At 39.1% G+C, this 23425-nt stretch overlaps 1 protein-coding gene across 2 annotated transcripts; it reads left to right on the top strand.

Annotated features, from left to right (window-relative positions):
• The first annotated feature begins 1720 nt into the window (after positions 1-1720).
• On the top strand, positions 1721-23320 carry LRRC8B (leucine rich repeat containing 8 VRAC subunit B). Of its 2 annotated transcripts, none has more exons than XM_083867544.1 (5): positions 1721-1739; positions 14583-14637; positions 15432-15531; positions 16198-18356; positions 19320-23320. In XM_083867544.1, the coding sequence occupies exons 4-5, from the start codon at positions 16224-16226 to the stop codon at positions 19590-19592; spliced, it is 2406 nt and encodes an 801-aa protein (XP_083723670.1). In that variant the 5' UTR covers positions 1721-1739; positions 14583-14637; positions 15432-15531; positions 16198-16223; the 3' UTR covers positions 19593-23320. The 2 variants fall into 2 exon arrangements, with proteins under 2 accessions (XP_083723670.1, XP_083723669.1); XM_083867543.1 differs by lacking the exon at positions 1721-1739 and adding an exon at positions 2219-2271.
• Positions 23321-23425: the final 105 nt, after the last annotated feature.

A 23425-nucleotide genomic window follows, 5' to 3' on the forward strand; every position in this document is an offset into this window, starting at 1 on the left:
GTAACTGCACTGCTAAAATGGTGTTGCTTTTGAGTAAGATGTTAACAAAATATTTCCTTTGCTCAGAGATCGGTGTGGTGCAACTGATGGGTTGAGTCCTCCCCTTGTGCTTCCCCAGGAGCTACCCAGTATCACAGTAAAGAACTAAACCCAGATAATTATGTTGCAATATTCTGCTCAAGCAATTATGAACCTTATGAACATTAACTTCCGTGTTCTGACCTAATTGAATACTTTGATTCTTAGCACAAATAGTTCTTGGTTTTATAATTTAGTCAAACATTAACTTGTCTTCCTAGCATATTGCTGACAAAAGGAAAATATGGCAGATCCTGGAGACAGACTTTTCATTTTTGAGTTGGTAGAAAGCAAGATTATAAAATGAGATGTACTTTTATTTATTTTGCTCATGGACAGGGGAAATAGTCCCAATAAAACAGATTAAATAATTCCTGAGGGAAACCCTAATAGAGCAGAAAATTTGTCTCGATGGTACAGCCAGCTGGGGAGGGAGCAGGTCATGAGACAAAAGAGAATTGGTCTCCGGGGAAGAGGCTGGCCTGCTCTTTGCTGTTTACCAAACCTCACCAACGACTCTCGGAGCGGCAATTGCAGACAACGCCACGATGTTGACATCTTTGTGGTGACAGGAGCTGTTTCTCTGAGGTTAGATTGCTATCAGCCTAAAACAAATACATTCTCTGTTCCGCTACAACTGCGACTGCAAACTAGAAAAACAAAAGGGCGCTTTTTTTTTTTTTCCCCAACACACCTTTTCATGGGTATTTCTACATGTTTGGATTAAAAAGTGACGTTCTCTTTTGTTTTAATTTTTGTTTTAAGTTTCACTTTTGGCTCCAGTGCAATGCTTGTGCTTCCTCAAAACTATGGTATATTTCAATGTCTCTAAATTGAAACTAACACCACTAGATAAATGTGTACTGAATACACATTTGAAAACTGAATACAATTTGAAAATTGTTAACTTTTGCAAAATTCAGCGTTTTATTATTTAAAATGAAGGTGGTGTTGTACAGCTGCAGAGAAAAGGATTTTTGTGTTTCATGGAGGAAAAGCAATATTTTGAAAAGAGCCCTTTTCCCACGAAATTGATGACTGGATAGAGAATAAACATTACCATAGCAGAGCCCGTGTAAGGAGTGCAATTATACTGGAAATAGAGCTTAGACTGGGTCCTTGCAATGGTGTTACTAATAATGAAAATATGTCAGGACAATTACTTGAATAGAGTTAGCTGTTTGCACGACTAAGAGGAGGGAGGCAGAGCCCATTTGTCCCAGTTTTTGTAGAAATCAAAATTTTCCTCCAGGCTTTCATGCCTTTGCCCAGCACAACTGGCCTCTTCAGACATCTGGAGAAGGGAGCTGCACTGCCCACTGGGGAAAGAGGAGCTGAAGTAGGAAAGTCAAATGAATCATGACTTTATAAAAACGTTGTGTTTATTAGTGAACTTTATAACATCGGCATCAGGTTTTCAGTGGAACTAAGAGCCCTGGTAGAGTCTGGCGGCGCAGACTTTGGACAGTTCCTGTCCCAAAGGGCGGTGGGTGTCCCTGGCCCGGCAGGCCCCCGGTGCCGCAGGGCACGGGAGCGGCGGGGCGGGGCGGGGGCTCATCCCGAGCGCACCCGCGGAGCCGCCGCCCGGCGTGCCCAGCATCCATCCCCCCGCTCCTTCTGCTGGCCCCGGCGTCCGCACCCCACCACAGCCGAAGCCTCCGGTGGGATTAAATTGCGTTTCGCGAGTGTCACCGTCTCTATTTTTATTTGCTAACGGCCGGCGACAATGGCTTTCTCACTTCCTCCACCTCTCCCAACGGCTCGGGCTATTTAAACGCCGGCACGCGGGGGCGGGGTGGGTGCTGCCCGCGGGCCGGCACAGCCATGGCTCCGCACCGAGAGGCGTGAGCTGGGCGGCGGTGCCGGGGGCTCCCCGCAGTGCCGGGAGCAGGGACCGGGCGGCTGGGCAGGTGAGGGGCAGGTGAGGGGCAGGTGAGCGGCGGGGCCGGGCCGGGCCGGGCAGGGTAAGGCGCTTTTGTCCGCCGCAGCTCCCCCGCCCCGGCCCCTCAGCGGCGCCGCCGGCCGCGCCCATTGGCCGCGCGGGTGGTCACGTGACGGCGGCGGGCCCGCCCCAGACGCGCCGGTTGCAGCCGGTGCCTCGCGCTGCGCCGCGCGGACGGAGCGGAGCGGAGCGCAGCGCGCGGACCCAGCGCCAGCGGGCGGGCCGGGCCGGGCCGGGGGCGGCAGGGGCAGGTAAGGGAAGGGCGGCCGCCGCTGACAGGGGCCCCCCGGCCCGCCAGCCAGGCACGGGCGGAACGAGGGGCAGCAGCACGGAGCGGGGCTCTCCGAGGGCAGCTCTCGCAGTCCCCGCTTTTCCCGTGCTCGTCCCTCCGCCGGCGGAGCGGGAGGGCTGCCCGGCGCCCCTCATCGGGCAGCCCGGGGAGCCCGCGCGGCGAACGCTCCGTGCCTCGGAGGCGCCCGGCGGCAGCGGGGCCGCTCACCTGCCGTGGCCCCGGGCCGGCCCGGGCTGAGGGGACCAGGGGCCGAGCGGGTCTGTGGCCGCCCCAGGGCCCGCGGGCGGAGCTCGGGAAAACCGCTCCGTGGTTTGCGTAACCGATATCCGCGTGTCCTCGGGTGACCCGGGCGCTACAGGTCGCCCGGGGCCGCCTCCTCCGGCCGGGCCGCGTTGCCACCCCTCGGCCCGAGCTGCGGGCGGCTCCTGCCCTGGGGCCAGCGGGAGCCGAGTGCCAACATCCCCGCAAGGGAGGGAAGAGTTAGCTCGGGGTTGAGGCCTGACAGTTCCGCGTGTCGAGCAGGAACCGTCTTATCTGCCGTTGTCTTCCTCTCTGCTGCCTGGCCAAGGCGTTTCTCGCCCCAGCTAGCCAGGGATCTTGTGGCAGCCTCTCTCTGTGCCCTGGCTGAGTTGTGCCAGTGGCGCCAGGCTGACTTTGTGCCTGGCCGCTCAGGGCTGAAACTGGGGCAGCCTCCTGGCTTGGGGTCAGAATTTGGCCATAGTGGATGCTGTGGTTGACCAGTTATGTAGGAGTGATTAAAGTGGACTTCCCTAAAGCTTAATTTTATATTAAGAATGTAATTAATTATGCTGATAGGTAAACTGTGTTTGACTTGGTCCCTAGCATGGTTATTTAAAACTATACCTGTGAGGTAGTCCTAGAGCAAGCTAGAAGCTATGTGGTCTCTTATGGCTTCAAGTATTTATGCTATATATTTGCTGACTCCCAGCTTGCTTTGTTTGCTGAAAGGATAAGGTAAGGCATTAATTATTTTAGGTGTTTTGGAATTTTTTCTTAAGTACTTTCCTAGGAGGGTGGGCAACAGATTAGGCCTTACTGATCTGTCTTGTTTAACTTAAACTTTCAAGAGAGTGGTGAAGGGAAGCCCATGAGGTTTAAGTAGTAAAATCGTACAGTAGTTGTAGAATTTATTGAGTATTGTCATTTGTATTGTACATGTTTTCTTCTGTATCCACATAGCTCAGATGATAGTGTGGGGAATAGCAGATGTAAATTTTGTTCAGTGTCTGTGGCCCTGAGTAGTGCAAGGACATGAAATTAAATCGGAATGATTACAGTAGAGAACCAGTAGTTAATATATAGATATAGGTAGGATTTTTTAAGGTTTTTCTTGAGTGTTTAAAGCATTCTGTTGTAGCCAAATAACAAATGTTTATCAGAGAGTTTTACATTAGCATGTATTATTACATTCTACTGAATTTTACATGCACATAATGCATTTGACTTAAAACTTCAGTAGGATTCATGTAACTTTTAGAAACTGTACAATATTAACTTGCTAGTTCCCTTACACTTTTGAGAGAAGGGAGTTGCTGGTCTGGCTTGTATTTGTTTCCTCTCTCAGGAAAACATGATTTTTATAGGCAGAAAATTGCCTTTGTTTATTGCAAGTTACCAATACAGCTATTATTTGAAGTTAATGAAAGCATGTTGAATAATTTTTAGAGAGGGACCAACAGTGCTAAAGAACCATCCATCAGAATTTCAGCGTTGTAAAATGAACCTTGTAGAGCAGTATGTCACTGTCAAATAAATATTTTTCTAAGGGGTTTCTGAAGGGGAATGGAGGGGGAAATCTTGTCTTGCTCTAGCTGCTGCTGTGCCTGCTCTGCCTGGTGCGCTACAGGTAGCAAAAGAGACTGTGGCTCCAATAACACTACTTCAGCTTACAATACTGCTAAAGCCATCAAGCTTTACTCAGCTAGGATTAGAAATGGATGTTTCATGTGACTAAGGGGATAAGGTGTGGTTTATGTGGGTCTTTGTGCTGCCTATCTAAACGTTTCACGCTGCTCTCTGTATTCAAAGCGCTAACCTGTGGGCTGTATCTGTCCTTAGGCATCCTTGTAACAGCTGTTCAGCTGTTGTCTTGTAAATAGTGTTATTCTGTTAGTTGCTTTTGCAGTTACTCTTTCTAAAGATAAGTTAGCAGTCTGTGCTGTGCTTATGAAGCATCTGGTTAAGGTATCGCAGGTAGAAGGTTGAGAAATGTGAAGTGGAATTAATATTCTAATATTTATATATGCTGGTTTTAATGTTTAAGGGTATAGGTTGTATAATTCCAGTTAGAGTTTTACCAGACTTGGTGAGCAAGCTTCAGTTTATTGTATTTATGCTTGGATTTGGAGATTATTTTCCCCAAGAGTTGTTAGTCTGCTACAAATTAGTTCTGGATTTAATTTTTAGCTAGTTGAAATCAAATTGGAATTCACTATTGAACTAAAGAGTCATAATACTTATGAATAGTTTCCCCAGCTATTTGATTTAAACGTACTGATATTAAAGGGTGTGCTTTGTAGTGTGCAGTACCTTGGAAGGAAGGCAGATGATGCAGCTCTAAGTAAAGCTGTTACAAATGCAGTTCAGGGTACAGTGCTGACATACTCCCTTCTGATGTACACCCAGGAGCTTTCTAGGGTCTTTCAACAATCAGAAGCAAATTGTGGAGAGCTTGTAATGGACTATTTTCAATTTAATTCTCATTGGTGTTGCTCTGTTTTATAATAATAATTGAAATAAATTATGTGACTGCATTTCTATCATCATAAGAGCTCAGCCTCCAAGTACTGTAAACTGGAATGCAATTTCTTATATTGAAATTGAGAATTTAATTGACTGTGAGACACTAAAGGGATTAAAAATGCTGGTAAGGGATCCAGTGATACCAATAAGAATATGGTAGTAACACAATCTGGTTGCTACTAATTGTGAGTAGAATTTAGACATTGTTACAAACACTTTGTTTCTTTGTGAGAAAGTAGTTTGGATTGTGATTTTAGTTAGCAAACTTTCGGTTTTGTGGCACAACAGCTCACAAAATCGTGGTCATGTAGTTTACTCAGGCTTAATTAAAGTGACATTGATTTTTAGAGCTCTTATTTCAAACCCCAGAAAATGTAACCCCTTATTTCCCAGACATTATTGCCTTAGTTTTCTGAGGAAAATATCAGTATTCTGTGAGTAGTTCAGGTTGTGGAATATTTATTTAGCTACTTTCTGGTAGCTAAATAAATCATCTGCATCCAAATATGAGGATATAGTGAGCTGAAATTTAATAATAGCACATTGTGATTTTAATGTTAAAGTATTAGTCCTTTGAACTAATTTTTCCATATGAATGAAACTCTTGGTGTGCATTTGTTGTGTAATCCAAATTATTTGAAGAAGGGAGGGAATCTGAACATTTTTAACTAAAAACTGTTTGGTTTTACCCTGTGTTTAAATTATTCACAAGATAAACTTTGATTTCCAACCTGTGCCAATGCAAGTGTGAAACTGATTGTTGCTTTTCCAGTGTCTTTTCCCAGTAAATGTTTTTTACTGAACATTACCATTGTTTAAATACTAATTTTGCAATGACACTGACTGCAAAGTTGGGAAAATTATTGTTTAGTTGAAGTGAGATGGGATATGTCAATTACTTAAGTGCTTTACCGAACAGGAGTTAAAAGCAATGTCTGCTTTGCTTCAAATTATTATTTACTTTCTTATAAATATGAGGCTAGACGTTTTTTACTTCAAAGTTCTTAATTGATTCAGGTGATGATAAAACCTTGACTCTTGTTTTTGTAGTTCTTAGACTTGGCTTCCTACCAAAGTGTGTTTCTGATAATTCTGTTATCTGAAAACCCTTACCAGCTGCTGGGTCTCTTCAGACAGCCTTCTCAAAAAAGGAAATTCTGCGCAGTTGGAGACTTGCACAGCACACTTGGGTTTGATGGAAGTACAACGCGTGAACAGAGGTCCTAAACTAACTTTGTGTTTGTTCAGGAAACAAAGCAGGATTACTGTGGATTTACTGTAGAATTCAAGTCTGATCACTTGTTTGTGGTTCTGAGGCTTAGCATTGTTCTAGGAGATGCTTCTGATAGGCACAGCACTGCTTTCAGCTCTCCTGATCACATGCATATGTGCAGCTCTGAGCTGTGCAGTTGTGTTTAGGCATGCAGTTTGTGCATACACAACCACACAGTCTAACTTTACCTTCACAGTCACTTTCACAATGTGAAATTACTTTCAGTCTGTTCATTTTATTAAAAGAAGAGAAGATGTAGCTGGTTGCTTTGTCCAATTAGTGAATACATAGTGCAGAGTAATACGAATAGGAAGATACTTAAGAGGCTGAGGGGGTTGTGCAGCCAGATTGAACACTGCTGGAGGATTGGTGAAACCTGTTCAATTTCCATTTCAAGCAGGGTTCTATTTGACTCCAGTCTCAAGTTTTTCCTTTTCTTACTTTGAGGTGGGGATGTTCTTTGAAGATGGGTTTCAGGAGAGCTGGCATACACAAAGAGTGCCTGAATTTGCATCAGATATCAATTGGAAATTTATCTGTTCTCAATATTCTATTTTAGCTATTTCGATCAAACATCTATAATTGAGTATTTCAGTTTGTCAGGCTGGCATTCACGAGTAACTGTCTTTCCTGTTAAACAAGATGAAAACCTGCTGCTTCTAAAAGGAGATATGAGCCACTGCTGAAAATCCAAATCAGCTTTCTGATGTCAGAACTAATAGAATGAAATCAGATGTGTTTCTGTGTTGCTGCCCTGATAATTACATTTTCCTAGATGCAATTAAGTTCTTGTCTGTGGAAGTAATAATATTCCTTCTAGAAAGTTCTCCATTAATCTTACGCAGCATCAGGAAAACTTAAAACTAAAGGACTATTTTTTGACCATTCTTAAACCTTGTAGCTATATTTGTACATGGTAATAATAATTATCTTGCAGAGACAGAATACATTTGGTATCTATTTTTTGTGACCTCAGTTGCTGTTTCCGTTCTCAACATCTGCTATCCTGAGAGAACGCTGCTTGGTCTTAGCAGTCTATAAATGTTGAAAAAACTTCAGGATCCTTTTTTTAGCCAAATGTTGAAATTTTAAGTTATGGTACTAGGTAACTGTTCATATTTTAGAAACATCAGAATTATTCTAGGTAGGATGGGGACTGCAAATACAAATTAATATTTCTGGGATCGGACAAAGGTGATAACTGTCTGACCACTATTAGGAAAAGGAATAGCATGTATTTCCAGCTCTCAGAACCAAACAGAAGCTTAGTACAATCCAAAACACCTAAATACCTAGTAAGAAATTATTAGTGTATAATAGTCCTCATTTAAATAATTTTTAGAGAATAGCAGAAACATTACCATAATTTTACAGTTGGGAAGATTGAGTTGGAAAGAAATTAAAGTACTTGCATTAAGTGATTCAGCTGTCAGAAGTAAATTATTAACTAGGTTAGGTATGGGTATTGTATTGCAAAGCAATGTTTGAGCTGGGAAATTCATGTAGAATGGAGGTTCTGAATAACAATAGCCACCAGATTTCAGTATGCTGCTCTCTGCAGAGGTGGTATGAAAAATGTTGGTACCTTATATCTTTGTTGGTGGAATTCCTTATTCCTTTATTTAGAAGTAGCAAATCAGAATATGAAGGTGCTTTAGTTAATACCCGAGGACATACGGTATTACATTACCATGTAACAAATGATGTTAATAGCCTAGTTATAGCAACATGATATCTTGTTGATGATCAAATTGACCCAAATGCTTCCCTGATTTCTTAAGTAGGATTTGTAGTCAGTGTACTTTATTTTGCTGTGACAGCAGCACGCTTATGCACTCAGAGCTGGTTCAGGTTTGTGGACATATTCCTAAGTTCTTCCTTCTGAAAATATTCTCTTCTTTCAGACTGGTTTCTAGTAAAGTTAACAAAGTTGTCTTGACTGTTTCAAGTGTCTTTGGCCATTTGATTTTACTGAGGACACTGAAAAGAGAAAAAGGTGTATGAGCAATTCCTTGCCTTTTCCCAAGGAAAGAAGGTCTCTTGTTATATAATTCTGTTTTATACTGCTGGGTCCTTTGTACTGTTACTGCTCTTGAAGACTGAAGATAATAAGCTATACTATAAATAAAGAACTTGCTTAAAAAAATCTGATAGTATTTAAGTTATGAATATTCTCTAGTGTTCTCTCAGCTTTCCTTTCTGATGTCCTAAGCATGGCAGCACAATGAATTGGCATCATATCTCTCTGACTTACAGAAACTAAAGGGATAAAAATTAATTTTCTATTGTATTACTTATCTTGGCATGCAAAATAAAATAGATACCATTGATGGTCATTCAGAATGCTGGAGGGATACTGCTGGTACCATTGTCTTATGGTTACGTAGTCATATTTCCCAGCATGAGAAACACCCAAAAACATGGTTACAAGAATAAAAAGGTATAATAAGCAAGCTTGAAAAATCTTATTTCATGCACTTGGAAGGTGTCTGACTCTGTGTTAGTACTGGGATGAATGACTTGATGTACTGTACTGTAGCTGATGTTGTGTAAGATGGTTTCTGGGAGAGCTACCGAAGGTGCAGTTAAAAGATCTAGGTGGGGACTGATGAGGTTGCAGTTAGTGTCATCTTGCTTGTTTAGGAAAGAACTGGTGAAGAACCAAGGAGACTTTTCATATTTAATGTTCCAAACTTGCTCCAAGATTTCTTTGGAACGTGGAGGTAAAGACTGTAGTATCTTTCTTTAGAACTGAGTTACTGACTTTAAAACCTAATTGGGAGATGGGAGAACAACAAAGGAGGCCTGTTCTTTTAGATATGACTTGAGAGTGTAATCTATGCCAGTTCCCTGGTATCTTCCTTGACAGGTTTGGGCTGGAATGCTTGACAGCATGGCATGCCTGCAGTCATCTCTGGAGAGAGTTCTCTTGTGGTTTAAATTAGCGTTAGCTGAGCACTGATGGACTATGTGCGTCTATCCTAAGAGGGCAGATACATTTCCAATACAATTCCCTCCCCTTCTCTCCATCCCCCCTATATTCTCATTCTTCTTTCTCTTATGCTAAAAAGCCCCTTCCTTTAGTCTGCATTCTTAAGTCACCGTTCATTTGAGCACTGTTAGTCTTGCAGTTCTGATTCTGGTTTTGTTGCCTTTTTCTAATTGAGATGATAAGGTTCTTTAGATCCTTAGATCCTAATCCAGATTAGGTTTGTATGGGGATGGTGCCCCTTTTTGCTGCAAGTATTTTCTTGGGTATAATGAAGGAGAGCCTTTGCTGCTCTGACAGCTACATCATTGGTGGCATATTCCTCCAATAATTTCCTTTTCATAGTGAAACATGTGAAATATACAGCTGATCGAAGAAATGTAAATTGTTAGAGCAAATAAGAGTGCTAGAGTTTCCAATAAGCACAAATAAAATAAGCTATTAATTAAATATTGGAATGAAACAAGATAACTGTCTATTGTATGAGCAATACAAAGCACTCTCTTTTTAACAGATGCTTGCATTGATATTTATTGTAGTCAGTATTTTAGAGGATGATATGTCTCAAGTTTCAAGTAATAACCTTAATTTATATATTTTACAACTGCATATCTAAGTTTGGAAATAGTACTGAGACAGTAAAGCTGTACAAAACATTGCTTACTAGAAATGCGCAGATTTGATTTGGAGTTCAGATTCTGCTTGGCTCATTAGAAAGCACCATGGCTACAAATGAAGTGGTAGGTTCTGGACAAGTAGACAGCTTGTTCTCAAAGAGATCCGTCATGTTGATGCAATTACGTGAAAATAAAGCTGGTCTACCTTTCATTTTACTGTATTTTTTTACTGTTAGAAGTCTTACCTATTTAACTCTGTAACATACTTGCTCAGAAACTTAGGTTTGTACCTACTTCCAAATTTTTCTACATTTTATTTTGTAGGGTTTTTGTGTAAACTGTTTGTCTCACCTATCTCTTTGGTTTCCAACTTGGGTTTAAACTGAATCTTTTTCTCACTAGTACAGGCCTTCCTAGGAATTTGAGGAGAGGGTTGGAGAAAGTGTTTTTACTAGTTAAAATATTTATATCCGAATGTGAATTTGTATTTGAAATTGCTCTGGGCTAGACTAGAATGAAATAGAAAGCACACTTAACGTAACTTTTAAATGCAAATCTTATAATGCAATTTCATTACAGAGTTTAATCTTCGAAATAGTTGACTTGTTTCTACCCTCCCATCTGCTATTGAGGGTTAAGCTCAAGTAACTTCATGCACTTGGGCAGACCTAGCTGATGTGATCCATTCTCTTCTGTGGCCCACAGGTTTGTAATTTTAGGCAACTGGAATGTTTGAGTGTGGTCCCTCTCCCCAGTGAGTGTTTGACCAGTGACGTATTTTACAACCAAAGTTTACCTCTTGACTTCCTTGGATAGAGAAAAGGCTCAATATCAGTGATACTAATGAGAAGTTACTATGGCTCAAGGAAGACAGTGATCTTTTTTGGGGGGCTACAGGCACAGGAAGGAAATGCATAATGTAATGTAACATATCTAGTCCTGCACAGTCAGGTTTCAAGAATAAGTCTTGTGCTTGCAAAGCAAATTGAATTGGAGTAAAACATATTTTCAATTTAGATTAGACTGCAACTTTATAAAGACTTTAGACTGTATAAAGTACTTTTCTTGCATTAAGTGTACCAGAGAGAGAAAGAAGGGTGAAACTGCCTTTAAGTGTTTTTTCCACCTAAGGCCTTTTGTGTTGAACCTGGGAACGTTCAAGCTTTTAGGTAGTTGAGGAAGCTGAGATATACTTGCCATGTTCTACTCCTGTTTTTTGCAGCTTCCTGAAGTGAGGTAGTAGTTGCTTGACTTTTTAAAGATTCTTTTATCAATTTATGGGCTGCGCAATTAACTCTGAAGCAGTAGCAGAGAAGGGTAAATCTTGTAAAGTACAAATGTTTGTGTAGCCTAACTCACTAAATTTTAAACTATGTTTACATTTTTTTTCCCCCAGAAATGACTTGGCTATGTAGACTCATGCAAGCCTTCCCCAGAGAGCAAGGACTGATTCTTAAGCAGTGTAAAACTTTGCTGTTACTGTTCTACACCTTACATTCAGCTGTCATGAGAGCAGGAGTGTTTAAGAAAGGCAAGGTACACATAGTTGAGATTGTCTGTAGTTGTAATTTCTGATTACTTGGAAGGACTTTGAATCTTTGATTATTTGAGAGGTTGATGTAGCAAACTTGTAATTAATGTTAATATAGTGTTGAAGATTCAGTGCTTGAGGAATGTGCTGTTTATTGTAGAGTGTGGGAATGTCTTTGGATTTGTTTTAAATACAAAAGGATAATCACTTACACATGTTTAATTGTCACCTGTGATCATCTTCAGAAGGAGCAGGAAAGAAGCTTTCTCTAATCCTGTTTGTGTTGGTTAGCATTCAAGGGAATACAGATTCAAAACCACAATTCCTTTCAAAGAGGTCCTGCAACTGAATCTGTATATGCACACAGGTGACCAAATTCATCCTGGATTCTGATTCTGAAAGAATCACTGCTTGAAAAAGGGAGAGGCACTCAAGACACCAGAACTCTTGCAGTACCTCACTGTTTGTTGTTCACAGAATACTTGAGAAAAGAAGCAGTAACATGCCAATAAAATGAGAAGTTTTTGCCAGGAAAGATCTGGTTTGGGTGATGAATATATATATGGGTAAATTTTGTTTATTTTTGTTCCTTTGGGAATTTTTGTGAGGATTTATTTGCAAGATTCAGGCTGTACATGTGAAACCATAAGCAGATACTGGGAATCTCATGGGGGAATCTGAAAACTGCCTATGAAGCAAAACCAATGATATGTTTCATTTATTATTGAACTTTTTCCATCCAAAACTTGAGAAGAAAAAGTGATATATTTAAATTAGCTAGAAGCCAAGTTGGTACTGTAGTTCAGGAATGACTTTTGATAGAAAATTTATAAAACAGATACATTCATTAGTATGTCAGCATCTAGGCTGAGAAGCAACTGCAAGAGTCTAAAGAGACTGAAAACTTGGTGGGTATGTTTCTTTGAGGAGGAGGAAAAAAAAGCGAGACAGAGGGGCCACAGGAGTACCTGTTAAGTAGTTGTATAAAGTTTTAATTGCATGAATCTATTTTGATTAAACTAGTATGTCAGAAACACCAGCTGAATACCCTTTAGGGAGGACAAGCAAGTTAAATGCCTTTCTGCAAAGAGATCCCTTACTAAATATGCCTAAAATTCTGTAAGCAATGACCAAATGACAGAGTAATGCAATGCCAATTACCCATTTGGCAGCTGGGGGTGGTGGTGGGTATCTGATAGTTATAGATAATATTTTTCAAAATGAGAGCCCTTTATTCACCTTCTGGATATGTTTCTGTTGTTCTGATTTAATAAATCTTAAACTAAAAATTACCTTGATATTAGTGATCTTTATTACTTTATTTTTCTGGCCTGTGTCTCTGTATTGGTCTGGAGTGACTCTCCTGAAGTCATCATTCTACCTGGGGCTAAGCTTCATTCTCTTTTCTTCTAGGAAAAATTGCCAATTGAGTTAGGCCACTTTGAAAAGCTTTTATGGCTTTGATATGGGTTGAAAGCTGCTGGAGATGAGGTTTATCAAATCCATTACAGTTCAGCATTATTCCATTTGATTAGTCCCTCTTGGCAGACAGATAGGATTTGAAAGAAAAATGTCTTCAGCAAAATTATCATCAATAATTCACGTGTTTATGTTACAATTGTATATACTGCCTACGGGAATCTTTATTTCATAAACATAGACTTGTAATGGATATGTATTCTTCATTGGAAGACTTCAAAAAGTAGCCATTCACCAGACCAGAGTTCAAGTATTTAAATACTTGATATTTAACGTGACATTTGCTTTCTGCTAGAAAGTAAAGCCACAGCAAGAATGTAGTCTTTTTTCTGGAATCTCTGATGGGGACTAACAGCTTTCAATTGCAAGGCAGAGAGGTGACAAAGCACTTTATAGAAACAGACCTCAGAAAGTTTCATGGGTCACTCGCCTTGAGTTCTCGATCTCTACAAAAACAAAACACTTTGTGGTTTGGGGTTTTTTTGGCATTATGTCATTGGTTAAAAAAGGTGTATTGAGTGATGCATACTCTCAAGTATACCAATATGATTTTGACAGAATTGGCTTAAGTTTCATTTTCTGTTCTCCTTTTTGTCAATTTTAGGGAAAATATTTTATCAAAGAGTGTTAACTGTTTTATTGTACTCTGAATTTTGTCCTTTTTACTGCACAGGTATGCCTTATTCCCCAAGAATACTCCAGTAAGCATTTAGTTATATGCTTCATCCTAAAATGTTAGTATCTCCCCAAGCTCCTGATGAGGTTTACACATTTGTCAGGAAAAGAATTGTTCCCATCCTCATGTTCATTAGACCTTTCACATGCTGTTAAACTCTCAGCCAATTTAGTGATAATTTTGACTTTTCAAGTGTTTTTCTTTATTAAAAAATTGCTATTTTTACCTTTTGATCATATTTTGTTACATCATTCAATACATTCTTCTCTTAGTGTGTTCTTTACAACTTTAACGAAGGTCCCAAGTCTTTTGTTTTTATAATAAAGTTCAAGCAAGAAGAATTGAGCGGTTTTAATTTGAGTTTGGAAGTGAAAAAAAAAAGTTCTTAATTTTCTTCTGTTCACATTGAAATCAAGCATGTTTGGCTGGAGTCAAGATGTGATCCAGGCATTCTTTGCAGAATGAAAGCCTTAACTGGAATAGATTTAGTATCTCTTCGTGCTTTTATACCAACAAATTTATATTCAAACCACAAGAATTATGTCAAAAGGACTCATTTTAAAGGCTTTTGAGATGTGCTTTTGGAAGTTGGAGTGATTGAAGAAATTGCTATTTTTCAGCTGTTTAGAGCATCTCAGCTGCAGAACTTGAAACTTTACATATATGCAAAACCAGTTGAGCTTAAATGGCTTTTAGTGCTTAGAAAGGAGACAATGAGAGAAGCCATTACTTTATCTCTACTTTAGGAAAAGCAACGTTCAGATAGTGAACAAGTAAATAATTTGAAGGAGGTGGCATCTTGTAGATCCTGAGATCTTTTACTCATAGATATTGGCTCTTTGAAATGCTGTTGTGGAAGGAGTCATGAGCTGCTGTTCTAATACTCACAGTTTTTGGAGTCCAAATTTTTCACAACCTTATGACAGTTTATTTTCCTTACAGGAGTGCATTGTAACCATCCAGTCCTTCTTCAGCTGCTTTCCCTTGGGTGGGCCTGGTAAGTTTTTTGTATTCTATTATAAATAGCTTTGTCATTGCAAGATGGTCGTTCTTTCCACTTGAATCTTTGTTTGACTTTTTATAACAGTTTGTCAGCTCTGTTTAGAATTGAAATGTACAGTACCAATATATTACAAACAAGAGCCAACATGTGGCCAGGTGGGCAAGAAGGCCGATGGCATCCTGTCTGTATCAAAACCAGTGCAGCCAGGGGGACCAGGGCAGTGACTGTCCTGCTGTGCTCAGCACTGCTGAGGGCACACCTCGAGTGCTGTGTCCAGTTCTGGGCCCCTCACTGCAAGAAAGACATTGAGGGGCTGGAGTGAGCCCAGAGGAGGACAGTGGAGCTGGGGAAGGGTCTGGTGCACAGGTTCTGTGAAGAGCAACTGAGGGAGCTGGGGGGGCTCAGCCTGGAGAAAAGGAGGATCAGAGGGGAACTAACCAGTCTCTACAACTGCCTGAAAGGAGAGTGTAGCCAGGTGGGGGTCAGTTTCCCAAGTAACAAGTTCATGGTTATTTGGGGAAAAAAGAATTCTTCCTTGTTGAAATAAGGCTTAGCTGTAGGCAGTTCTCCTGGGAGTTGGGGATTTTTGTATTGATGTGACTGCAAAACTTTGACTTTGCATGCTGCATGATCACATATGAGTCCATACTGTTCCATTTCATGTAGCTGTAGCAATGCAGAGCTTAATGGAGGCATAACGAGGCAGCAGTTGTAATGAAAGCTGAAATCTTTACTCTTTATTTAGGTTAGGCCATTAAATAAGTATATTCAATGTTTTCTCCATACAGAATGAAGACAAATGTAAAGATGGCATGTCCAAGGAATTTTAAAAGATGTAGACCTCCTGACTGAGCAGTGCTGTGTTTTTTATTCTCTTTAATTAGTAAAGTAAGTATGAATCACACCTATGCTTCTGGGAGTTAAATGTGTCATATATATATATAAAAAACAATATTGAACAATATGTTATGCCATCTTAATTTTAATTCTACCAATGCACTTAATTCTCTTGATGGGAGAAGATGGGGAATTATGTATATATAATGCACAAGGGCTTTTTGGGAATTTGTATATTTTTAACTGGGTAGAATTATTTAATCTGGTAGAGAGCTCTAAATTACAAGAGCCATCATGTTAATGTACCACTCTGATTTTGGAATACTTCATAAATAAGAAATCACTTATGTGAGTTTATGATGGTAGTGAGGAACTGCTGATAATACATCAGCCACCTCTTTAACTTACACCTGCTTGTTGCTTCTACTGGAGCACTACCCAAATGTTTGGCTAAAATACATCTTCTGTCATGTTAGTTTCACTCTAAGTTTTTGCACTTCCAAGTACCTTTCCTTAAAATAAATCCATGAAATGATGGCTGGGGTTAAGTCCCAGAAGTTCTTGGATCCTTTTGTTATGCTCTAGAGTCCAGGCCACATGTTACAGATATTTAAAACTGTGAAAACAGTAATAAACTTCAAGTATTTAATGGTGTGATAAAATTGTTTTTAACAATTCTCTAAGAATGTATTTTTTTTTTCTTTTTTCTTCTACCAGCTGCTGTTCTCTCACAGGTGAAAGTCATGATCACGCTAACAGAACTCAAATGCTTAGCAGATGCCCAGTCATCCTACCACATACTAAAACCATGGTGGGATGTCTTCTGGTATTACCTCACCATGATAATGCTGCTAGTTGCTGTGCTCGCTGGGGCTCTCCAGCTTACTCAAACCAGAGTATTGTGTTGTCTTCCTTGCAAGCTAGAATTTGACAATCATTGTGCTGTGCCTTGGGATTTAGTTAGAGCCAACCTTAACATGTCAGCTAGCTCGACAGCACCGATAATCGTCCCGCTTAAAATCCAGAATTATCTCCATCGGCAGCAGTATTCCTACATTGATGCAGTCTGTTATGAGCGACAGCTTCACTGGTTTGCCAAATTTTTTCCATACCTGGTGCTTTTGCATACCTTTATTTTTGCAGCTTGCAGTAATTTCTGGCTTTACTATCCTAGTACAAGTTCTAGGCTGGAGCATTTTGTAGCCGTTCTTCAGAAGTGTTTTGACTCTCCGTGGACGACGCGTGCCCTCTCAGAAACAGTTGCTGAGCAGTCTGCGAGGAAGTTGCCCATAGCTAAATCAAAAACAATGATTTCATCACCTCAGAGTTCAGGAGACATAGGGGCCAGCAGACAGTCCCTGCCATATTCACAACATGGCTTGGAAACAACTGGAAGAGAAAATTCAAGTGTTCTTGACAAAAAAGAAGGGGAGCAAGCTAAAGCTATATTTGAAAAAGTGAAGAAATTCCGAGTACACGCCGAAGAAAAAGATGTTGTATACACAGTGTATATGAAACAGATTATAGTGAAAGTCTTCGTAGTTGTCATAATAGTAATTTATGTCCCCTACTATTTATCATTTATTACACTTGAAATTGATTGTGTAGTTAATGTCCAAGCCTTTACAGGCTACAAAAGGTACCAGTGTGTTTATTCGCTAGCAGAGATTTTTAAAGTTTTGGCTTCGTTTTATGTTGTTTTAGTGATCTTCTATGGATTAACTTGTACTTACAGTTTGTGGTGGATGTTAAGAAGTTCACTTAAGCAATACTCTTTTGAGAAGTTGAGAGAGAAAAGTAACTACACTGATATACCTGATGTGAAGAATGACTTTGCATTTATTCTTCACTTGGCAGATCAGTATGATCCTCTTTATTCCCAGCGATTCTCAATATTCCTGTCTGATTTGAGTGAAAATGAACTGAAACAGATAAATCTTAACAATGAATGGTCAGTGGAAAAACTGAAAAATAAACTAGTAAGAAACTCCCAAGACAAGACTGAACTTCACCTTTTCATGTTAAATGGTCTTCCAGACAGTGTCTTTGAACTGACAGAAATAGAAGTCCTAAGCCTGGAACTTATTCCTGAAGCCAAACTTCCTTCAGCTGTGACCCAGCTTGTCAGTCTCAAAGAGCTCAATGTTTATCATTCATCACTAACAATGGATTATCCAGCAGTCAGCTTTTTAGAAGAAAATCTGAAAACCTTGCGTTTGAAGTCTAGTGAGATGGGAAGAATTCCATTTTGGGTCTTTCATCTAAAAAATCTACAAGAATTAAGCTTAACAGGATATTTCATGCTGGATCATCACAACTCCATATACAATGACGGCTTTCAGGGGCTAAAAAATCTGAGATCAATTCACTTAAAAAACAACCTTTCCCGTATACCTCAAGTGATTACAGATCTTCTGCCTTCTTTACAACACTTGTCTATCAACAATGAGGGAAATAAACTGATAGTGCTAAATAACCTGAAGAAGCTGGTAAACCTGAGAACCTTGGAACTAATCTGCTGTGATTTAGAGCGCATTCCCCATTCCATTTTTACCCTAAACAACTTGCATGAAATTGACTTAAAAGAAAATAATCTCAGAACAGTGGAAGAAATAATTAGTTTTCAGCATCTTAAGAATCTTTCTTGCTTAAAATTGTGGCACAACAGTATTTCATATGTCCCAGTGCAGATTGGTGCATTATCAAACCTGGAACAGTTGTATCTAAATTATAATAATATTAAGAATGTTCCATTGCAGCTATTTCTTTGTAGAAAGTTACACTATTTGGATCTTAGCTATAATAAGCTAACCTCCATCCCTGAAGAAATCGGATATCTGAGCAACCTGCAGTACTTGGCTTTGACAAAAAATCATGTAAGTAGGATTTTGAATTACTACTTAGAAATGAAAATTAAGTTGCCATTTCTTCTGGAACAGCTTCTTGCTTTTGTGGTGGTCATGATTAAAGTAAATCCAGAAAAAAGGGGTGGTGCTTGTTTAATTACTAAAGCTCTGGTATCAGCAAAGCTCACATAATACTGAATAAGTACTATCCTGGTTTGTGGTGGCTTAAAGGCTTTGATCCAGAGATGGTATAGGTTAGCATGGCTGCCGAAACATATCTTCCCTTTCCCTGCAGTTGTCAATCTTATGTAGTATTTTAATGGAAGTGAACAGTGTTCATTGTTTACCTTAAAATGTCAAACTGAAAGCCAAAGTGAATGAACAGCTGGTTGATGAACAGCTCAAGTGTATGACTGGGAAGAGGGAAATAATTATGGTTGGTAACCTCACAATCAGTGCTAAACTGTCTGCCTTGTTAGTGTGGGGCTGAGGCTTGTGACTTCTTTTGAGGTTTATAATTGTTTTCATTGGTGAGGCGGGTTTTGGATGTTACATGTCAATAGAGTGGGCCAGGACAACTGTACTGCACAAATAACTGCTTGTGCAGGTTTCACAACACAGGAGCTGCTAATGTCTCTCCACAGTCTTGTTCTTGTGCTTGCTCTTCATTAAGTGATTCTTAGGAATAGCAGGCTCTCCTCTCCCCTGCCACCTGCACACCTCTGTGTGCAGTTCTCTGTGGATGTGCTTCCCCTTCCAGGCTTGCCTTGTGCCAGGAGCTAAGCAGCTTTGTAAGAAAACAGGGATAATAAACCCATGCTCTCAAGCACTTGATCACATAATGATAGAGGAATTACAGTCTTCCTTTTCCTTTCCTAAACTAAGAGAGGTTTTTACCGAAAATAAAAAGGGGAAATGTCAAAACATGGAGCTGCATGTAGGCTAACAACTTCTAATGTACTTTATTTTTGTTCTTCTTTTTCCTTTTTCTAGATTGAAATACTGCCTGATGGATTATTTCAGTGCAAAAAGCTGCAATTTCTTCTTCTGGGAAACAACAGTCTGATGAATTTGTCCCCCTTTGTGGGTCAGCTACTAAATCTTGTTCAGTTAGAGCTCATTGGAAACTATCTTGAATCACTTCCTGCTGAACTGGAAGAATGTCAGCTCTTAAAGCGAAATAATCTAATTGTAGAAGAAAGGTTGTTAAAAACACTTCCACCTCGTGTAAGAGAGCGTTTGCAGGCATGCTCAGATAAGTCCTGAGGTTGAAATGCATCCATTGCATTCTACAAGTCTTGCTTAATATCTCTCTAAAGATCAGTATAGGTAGAGAGGAGTGAAGGAGAGAGAGCAATTTACAAATCAGTCTTAAACTTTAATGCATTGAACTGAGTTGATCGTATTGGAACAGAAAAATTTATTCAGATTCAAACAAAAGATGCAGCTTTTTACAGGTAAACGTGTTTGAATTTTGGAACGTGAATTGTTGGTTAGGTTCTACTGATTGAAATAATTCAGCTAAATGTTTATGGTAGTATTGAAAAAAAAAAAATTATTGCCTGGCTATAGTGAGAATGTATATACTTTTTTACTATGAGAATTTTTTCTCTTGATAGTAATGATTTAAAATAGTTTTATCTCCTGCCATATGCGGTCTAAGAACTGTCTGGAATTAGTTTCTAAATATGAACTCTTCTCTAACTTAGGATGTATTAAATTAAGAGTTAAAACTATTTGAGCAGTTTAATTGCATGGGGTATACTGAAAGTAATTTTCAACATAACTTAATTTTTAAAAGCTTTTGACAAGTACTAAGCATTAATTCTATAATTGTGGAAGATGCCATTTGAATCTCGCTATTTAAATACCTAGAACTGGTTTCAGCATTTTGTCTTAAAAATAGTAAATACAAAATTAATTGATGCCTAGAAATTGGGAGGAATCAGAAGAATCTGAAGTAACTTTGTGTGCATGTCCTAGAGAACCAATCTTACATTACTGATCTTCAGAAATAATGATGGCAAACAGAACACGGTGTAGTTGCAAAGTTGTCTTCTGTATGTTGTGAGCATCTCAGATGTTAGTGTAGTGTATGTTGCTGATTAATATTTTTATAACTTCTCATTACTGACTGCCTCAGTGCAGCTTCTCTCCACCCACTTATTGGGGAGAGGATGAAGGAGGTTTGAGGCTTGTATTAGATAGGGACAGAAAGACACAGATAAAACTAAATAATCACACAACTTATAAACATTTGGGAGGAAAAGACAGGAAGCATTATAAGCTTTGCCTCTTCTAGGGATGTAATAATTTCATAAATCATAGTGGTGGGGTAAACTCTTATGCCATCCTTAATACTTGCAAAACTGGATGGAAATAAAATGTTTCCTGGCTTCATTCTTCTGCTGTGCGCTGTTTTATTATATTTGAAGTCTTAATTCTCATGATGTTTATCATGTTGGCTAAAAACATAAGTTAAGCCCCTGGGGAAAGAAGAGGTTAGCATGCTTTTCAAAAACACATTTTAAAACTTTAACTTAATACAGTTTTCAAAAACCAGTCTCAGTTATAGGTTAAACAGATGAAGTAAACTGTGCCCTTAGTGACTTTGTGTTCAACAAGCGTGCTAACAAACTGCATTCCAGTTTGTAATAACAAATCATCACAGATAAAACTAGTTTTAGTACTAGACTACTTTTAGTCATCTCTTGCTCCCATTCCACTGCCAGTTTTGTTGAATGTAAAGTTTATTTTGAATGAAAATGCCCAAACAAGTCTGATCAACGCAAAAGTAGATGTCTTTGCAGGAGCAGTGCAAGAGGTGCATGTTTATCCACTGTACTGATGGCATTCCAAATATCTTTGCAGTTGGAGCACTTTTCTTCTCAGGGAACCAAAATGTGGTAAAACTTCCTTTCTATGTAGTTCTAGAAATGTTTAGTTTAAACTGGTTAGTTGTGTTTATGTGCAGACCAGTGCTGCTGGAACAGTGTTTCATAATGTCCATATGTAACTCTTCCAAACTGTTAACTAATTTTGAGTTGTATAACAGTCCCATAGGAATTGACACGGTTCATCAACAGAACTAGTTGTGGTACATGTGATTAAACCACAATGCATTGATTTACAGTTCTTTGGCAAGACTAGTTTTAATTATTGCAGTAGGCCTGTCTGGACTTCAGAACTCAACATTAAAGAACACTTTATGCCAGTATTTGACACTTAAGACTTGCAGTCTAATAGTTTATATCAGATTAAATGAGCATTTTCTTTAAAGCTTTTTTCTAAATTGGGAAGCTGTGTTGAAAAAGTTAAATCGGCAAGTAATTGACTTGGCCAATATCTTCAACTTTTTAGGAATGCATCAGTCCTTTTCCACAATCGACCAAACTGATGAAGGTGAAAAAATATCGTAAATATTAATTTTATGCTAGTTCTGTCAGGAGTGGAGTAGCATAAATAACTTGGAGAAAGGTACTTCATTTCTAAAATGGTAGAGGATTTGAGGAATCACTCAAATGCATAATTAATAGTAATATTGTTTTATAGGCTAAATAGGTTACATTTTTTGCAGATTTTAATTTGTTCACTCTGCACCCCATCAGGAGGGTTGGATTATTTTATCTGCCTGTTTGGGTGTTTAAAAAACACCCAGACAAAAACCGGAAAGTGTAAAGGCTATGATATCTAGCCTTGTTTTCAAACCACAGTGTGCCTTTACTATCCCTTTTGTACCATGAAATCTAATCCAAGTGCTTAGAATTGAGGATGGAAACAAATGTAACTCTGAATTCCTTGAATTCACTTCAGCCATTACCTTAATATTCACTCTTTCTTCAAAATGAGGGAATTTTCAGGGAATCAATTTATGAATCCACTGTCAAACTTTGTACAATGATATTGTTGGCATCTAGTCTTTGTATAAATAATAATTTCCAATCAAAAAAGGCTTTTCAACTTGTTTGTGTTGTATTGTGTTTAAGAACTTTGTATTGTGACCTTCCGTATAATGAACATTTTTGTTTAAAGATTAAATTTTTGTTTGCATTACAATTCTATGAACTGCTCTTTATTTTTCATAAGAGATGTTGCATTTAATGCAATGCTCAGAACTTTGCTTCCAGCTGTCTGTATCTGTGTGGTAGCAGGTCTGTCTTCAGAGGAAAGTGTGAAGATAATGAACAGCAGTGGGAAATGAACACCATGGTCCATTTCAAAACAGATTTTGTATTCTGGATTAGGAGAGAAGTTCTTGTGTTGATTTAGAACAAAGCTTCCTTCTTCATTGTTGCTACAGAACCTTTTCCAAGTCTCCCTCTTTAATTTTTTTGAGCTGGGTAAGTATCAAATGCAGACTGGAATTGTACTGGGAGAAGCAGGTTGGCAATGATTCTCTCCCCAGCTTCATGCATGTGGCTAAACTGCCATAAATAATGCTGCTCATGGTAAATCATGACTGTATTTCAAGTATTGCATGTGATGTTAGCTCAGATATCTCACTTTTCTTGAAATGCAAGATGATACCTGATGGCTTTTCCTGCAGGCCTGGGTTTGATTCCATGTTCTTAAAATAAGGGAAAAAACTCAGGCATGCAAGTAGTGTTGCACATTCAAGTTCTAGCTTTTTATTTTTCAAAATAAGAACTTTCCTAGTAGTTTCTACAGAACTGTGGCCCTTTCCTCTTGGACATGAAATGAAATAACTAATAAAAAATGATGCTGCTTACCTGTTTTGAGGAGGTAGTGTTAATAAAATAAAGCAGGTGGTGATTTTTAAAGCTTTTTTCATGCTCCTACAGATTCATGTATTTTGTTTTCACGGCAACTTCTTGTCACTAATAGTTTAAAAATTTTAAGTCATGTATTTTCCTCCTGTTAACATACTTCCTTGGTTATGTGGCTTTTTCATCTTCAAGAATGTAATCTGAAGTTCATTCTGTAACCATTTCTAATAAGTAACTCTCTCTTACCTTTCTACCCCAATAAATGCTAGGATTATTGAAAACAGTGTGGGAGCAAATGTATGGCTGCAAGTTCTGAAAGCAGGAGGCAGTTCACATCATCCTGTGGATTATTTCTTGGAAGGATTTTGCAGA

This window comes from Zosterops lateralis (assembly GCF_965231275.1).
Source record: "Zosterops lateralis genome assembly, chromosome: 9".
Classification (NCBI taxonomy): domain Eukaryota; kingdom Metazoa; phylum Chordata; class Aves; order Passeriformes; family Zosteropidae; genus Zosterops; species Zosterops lateralis.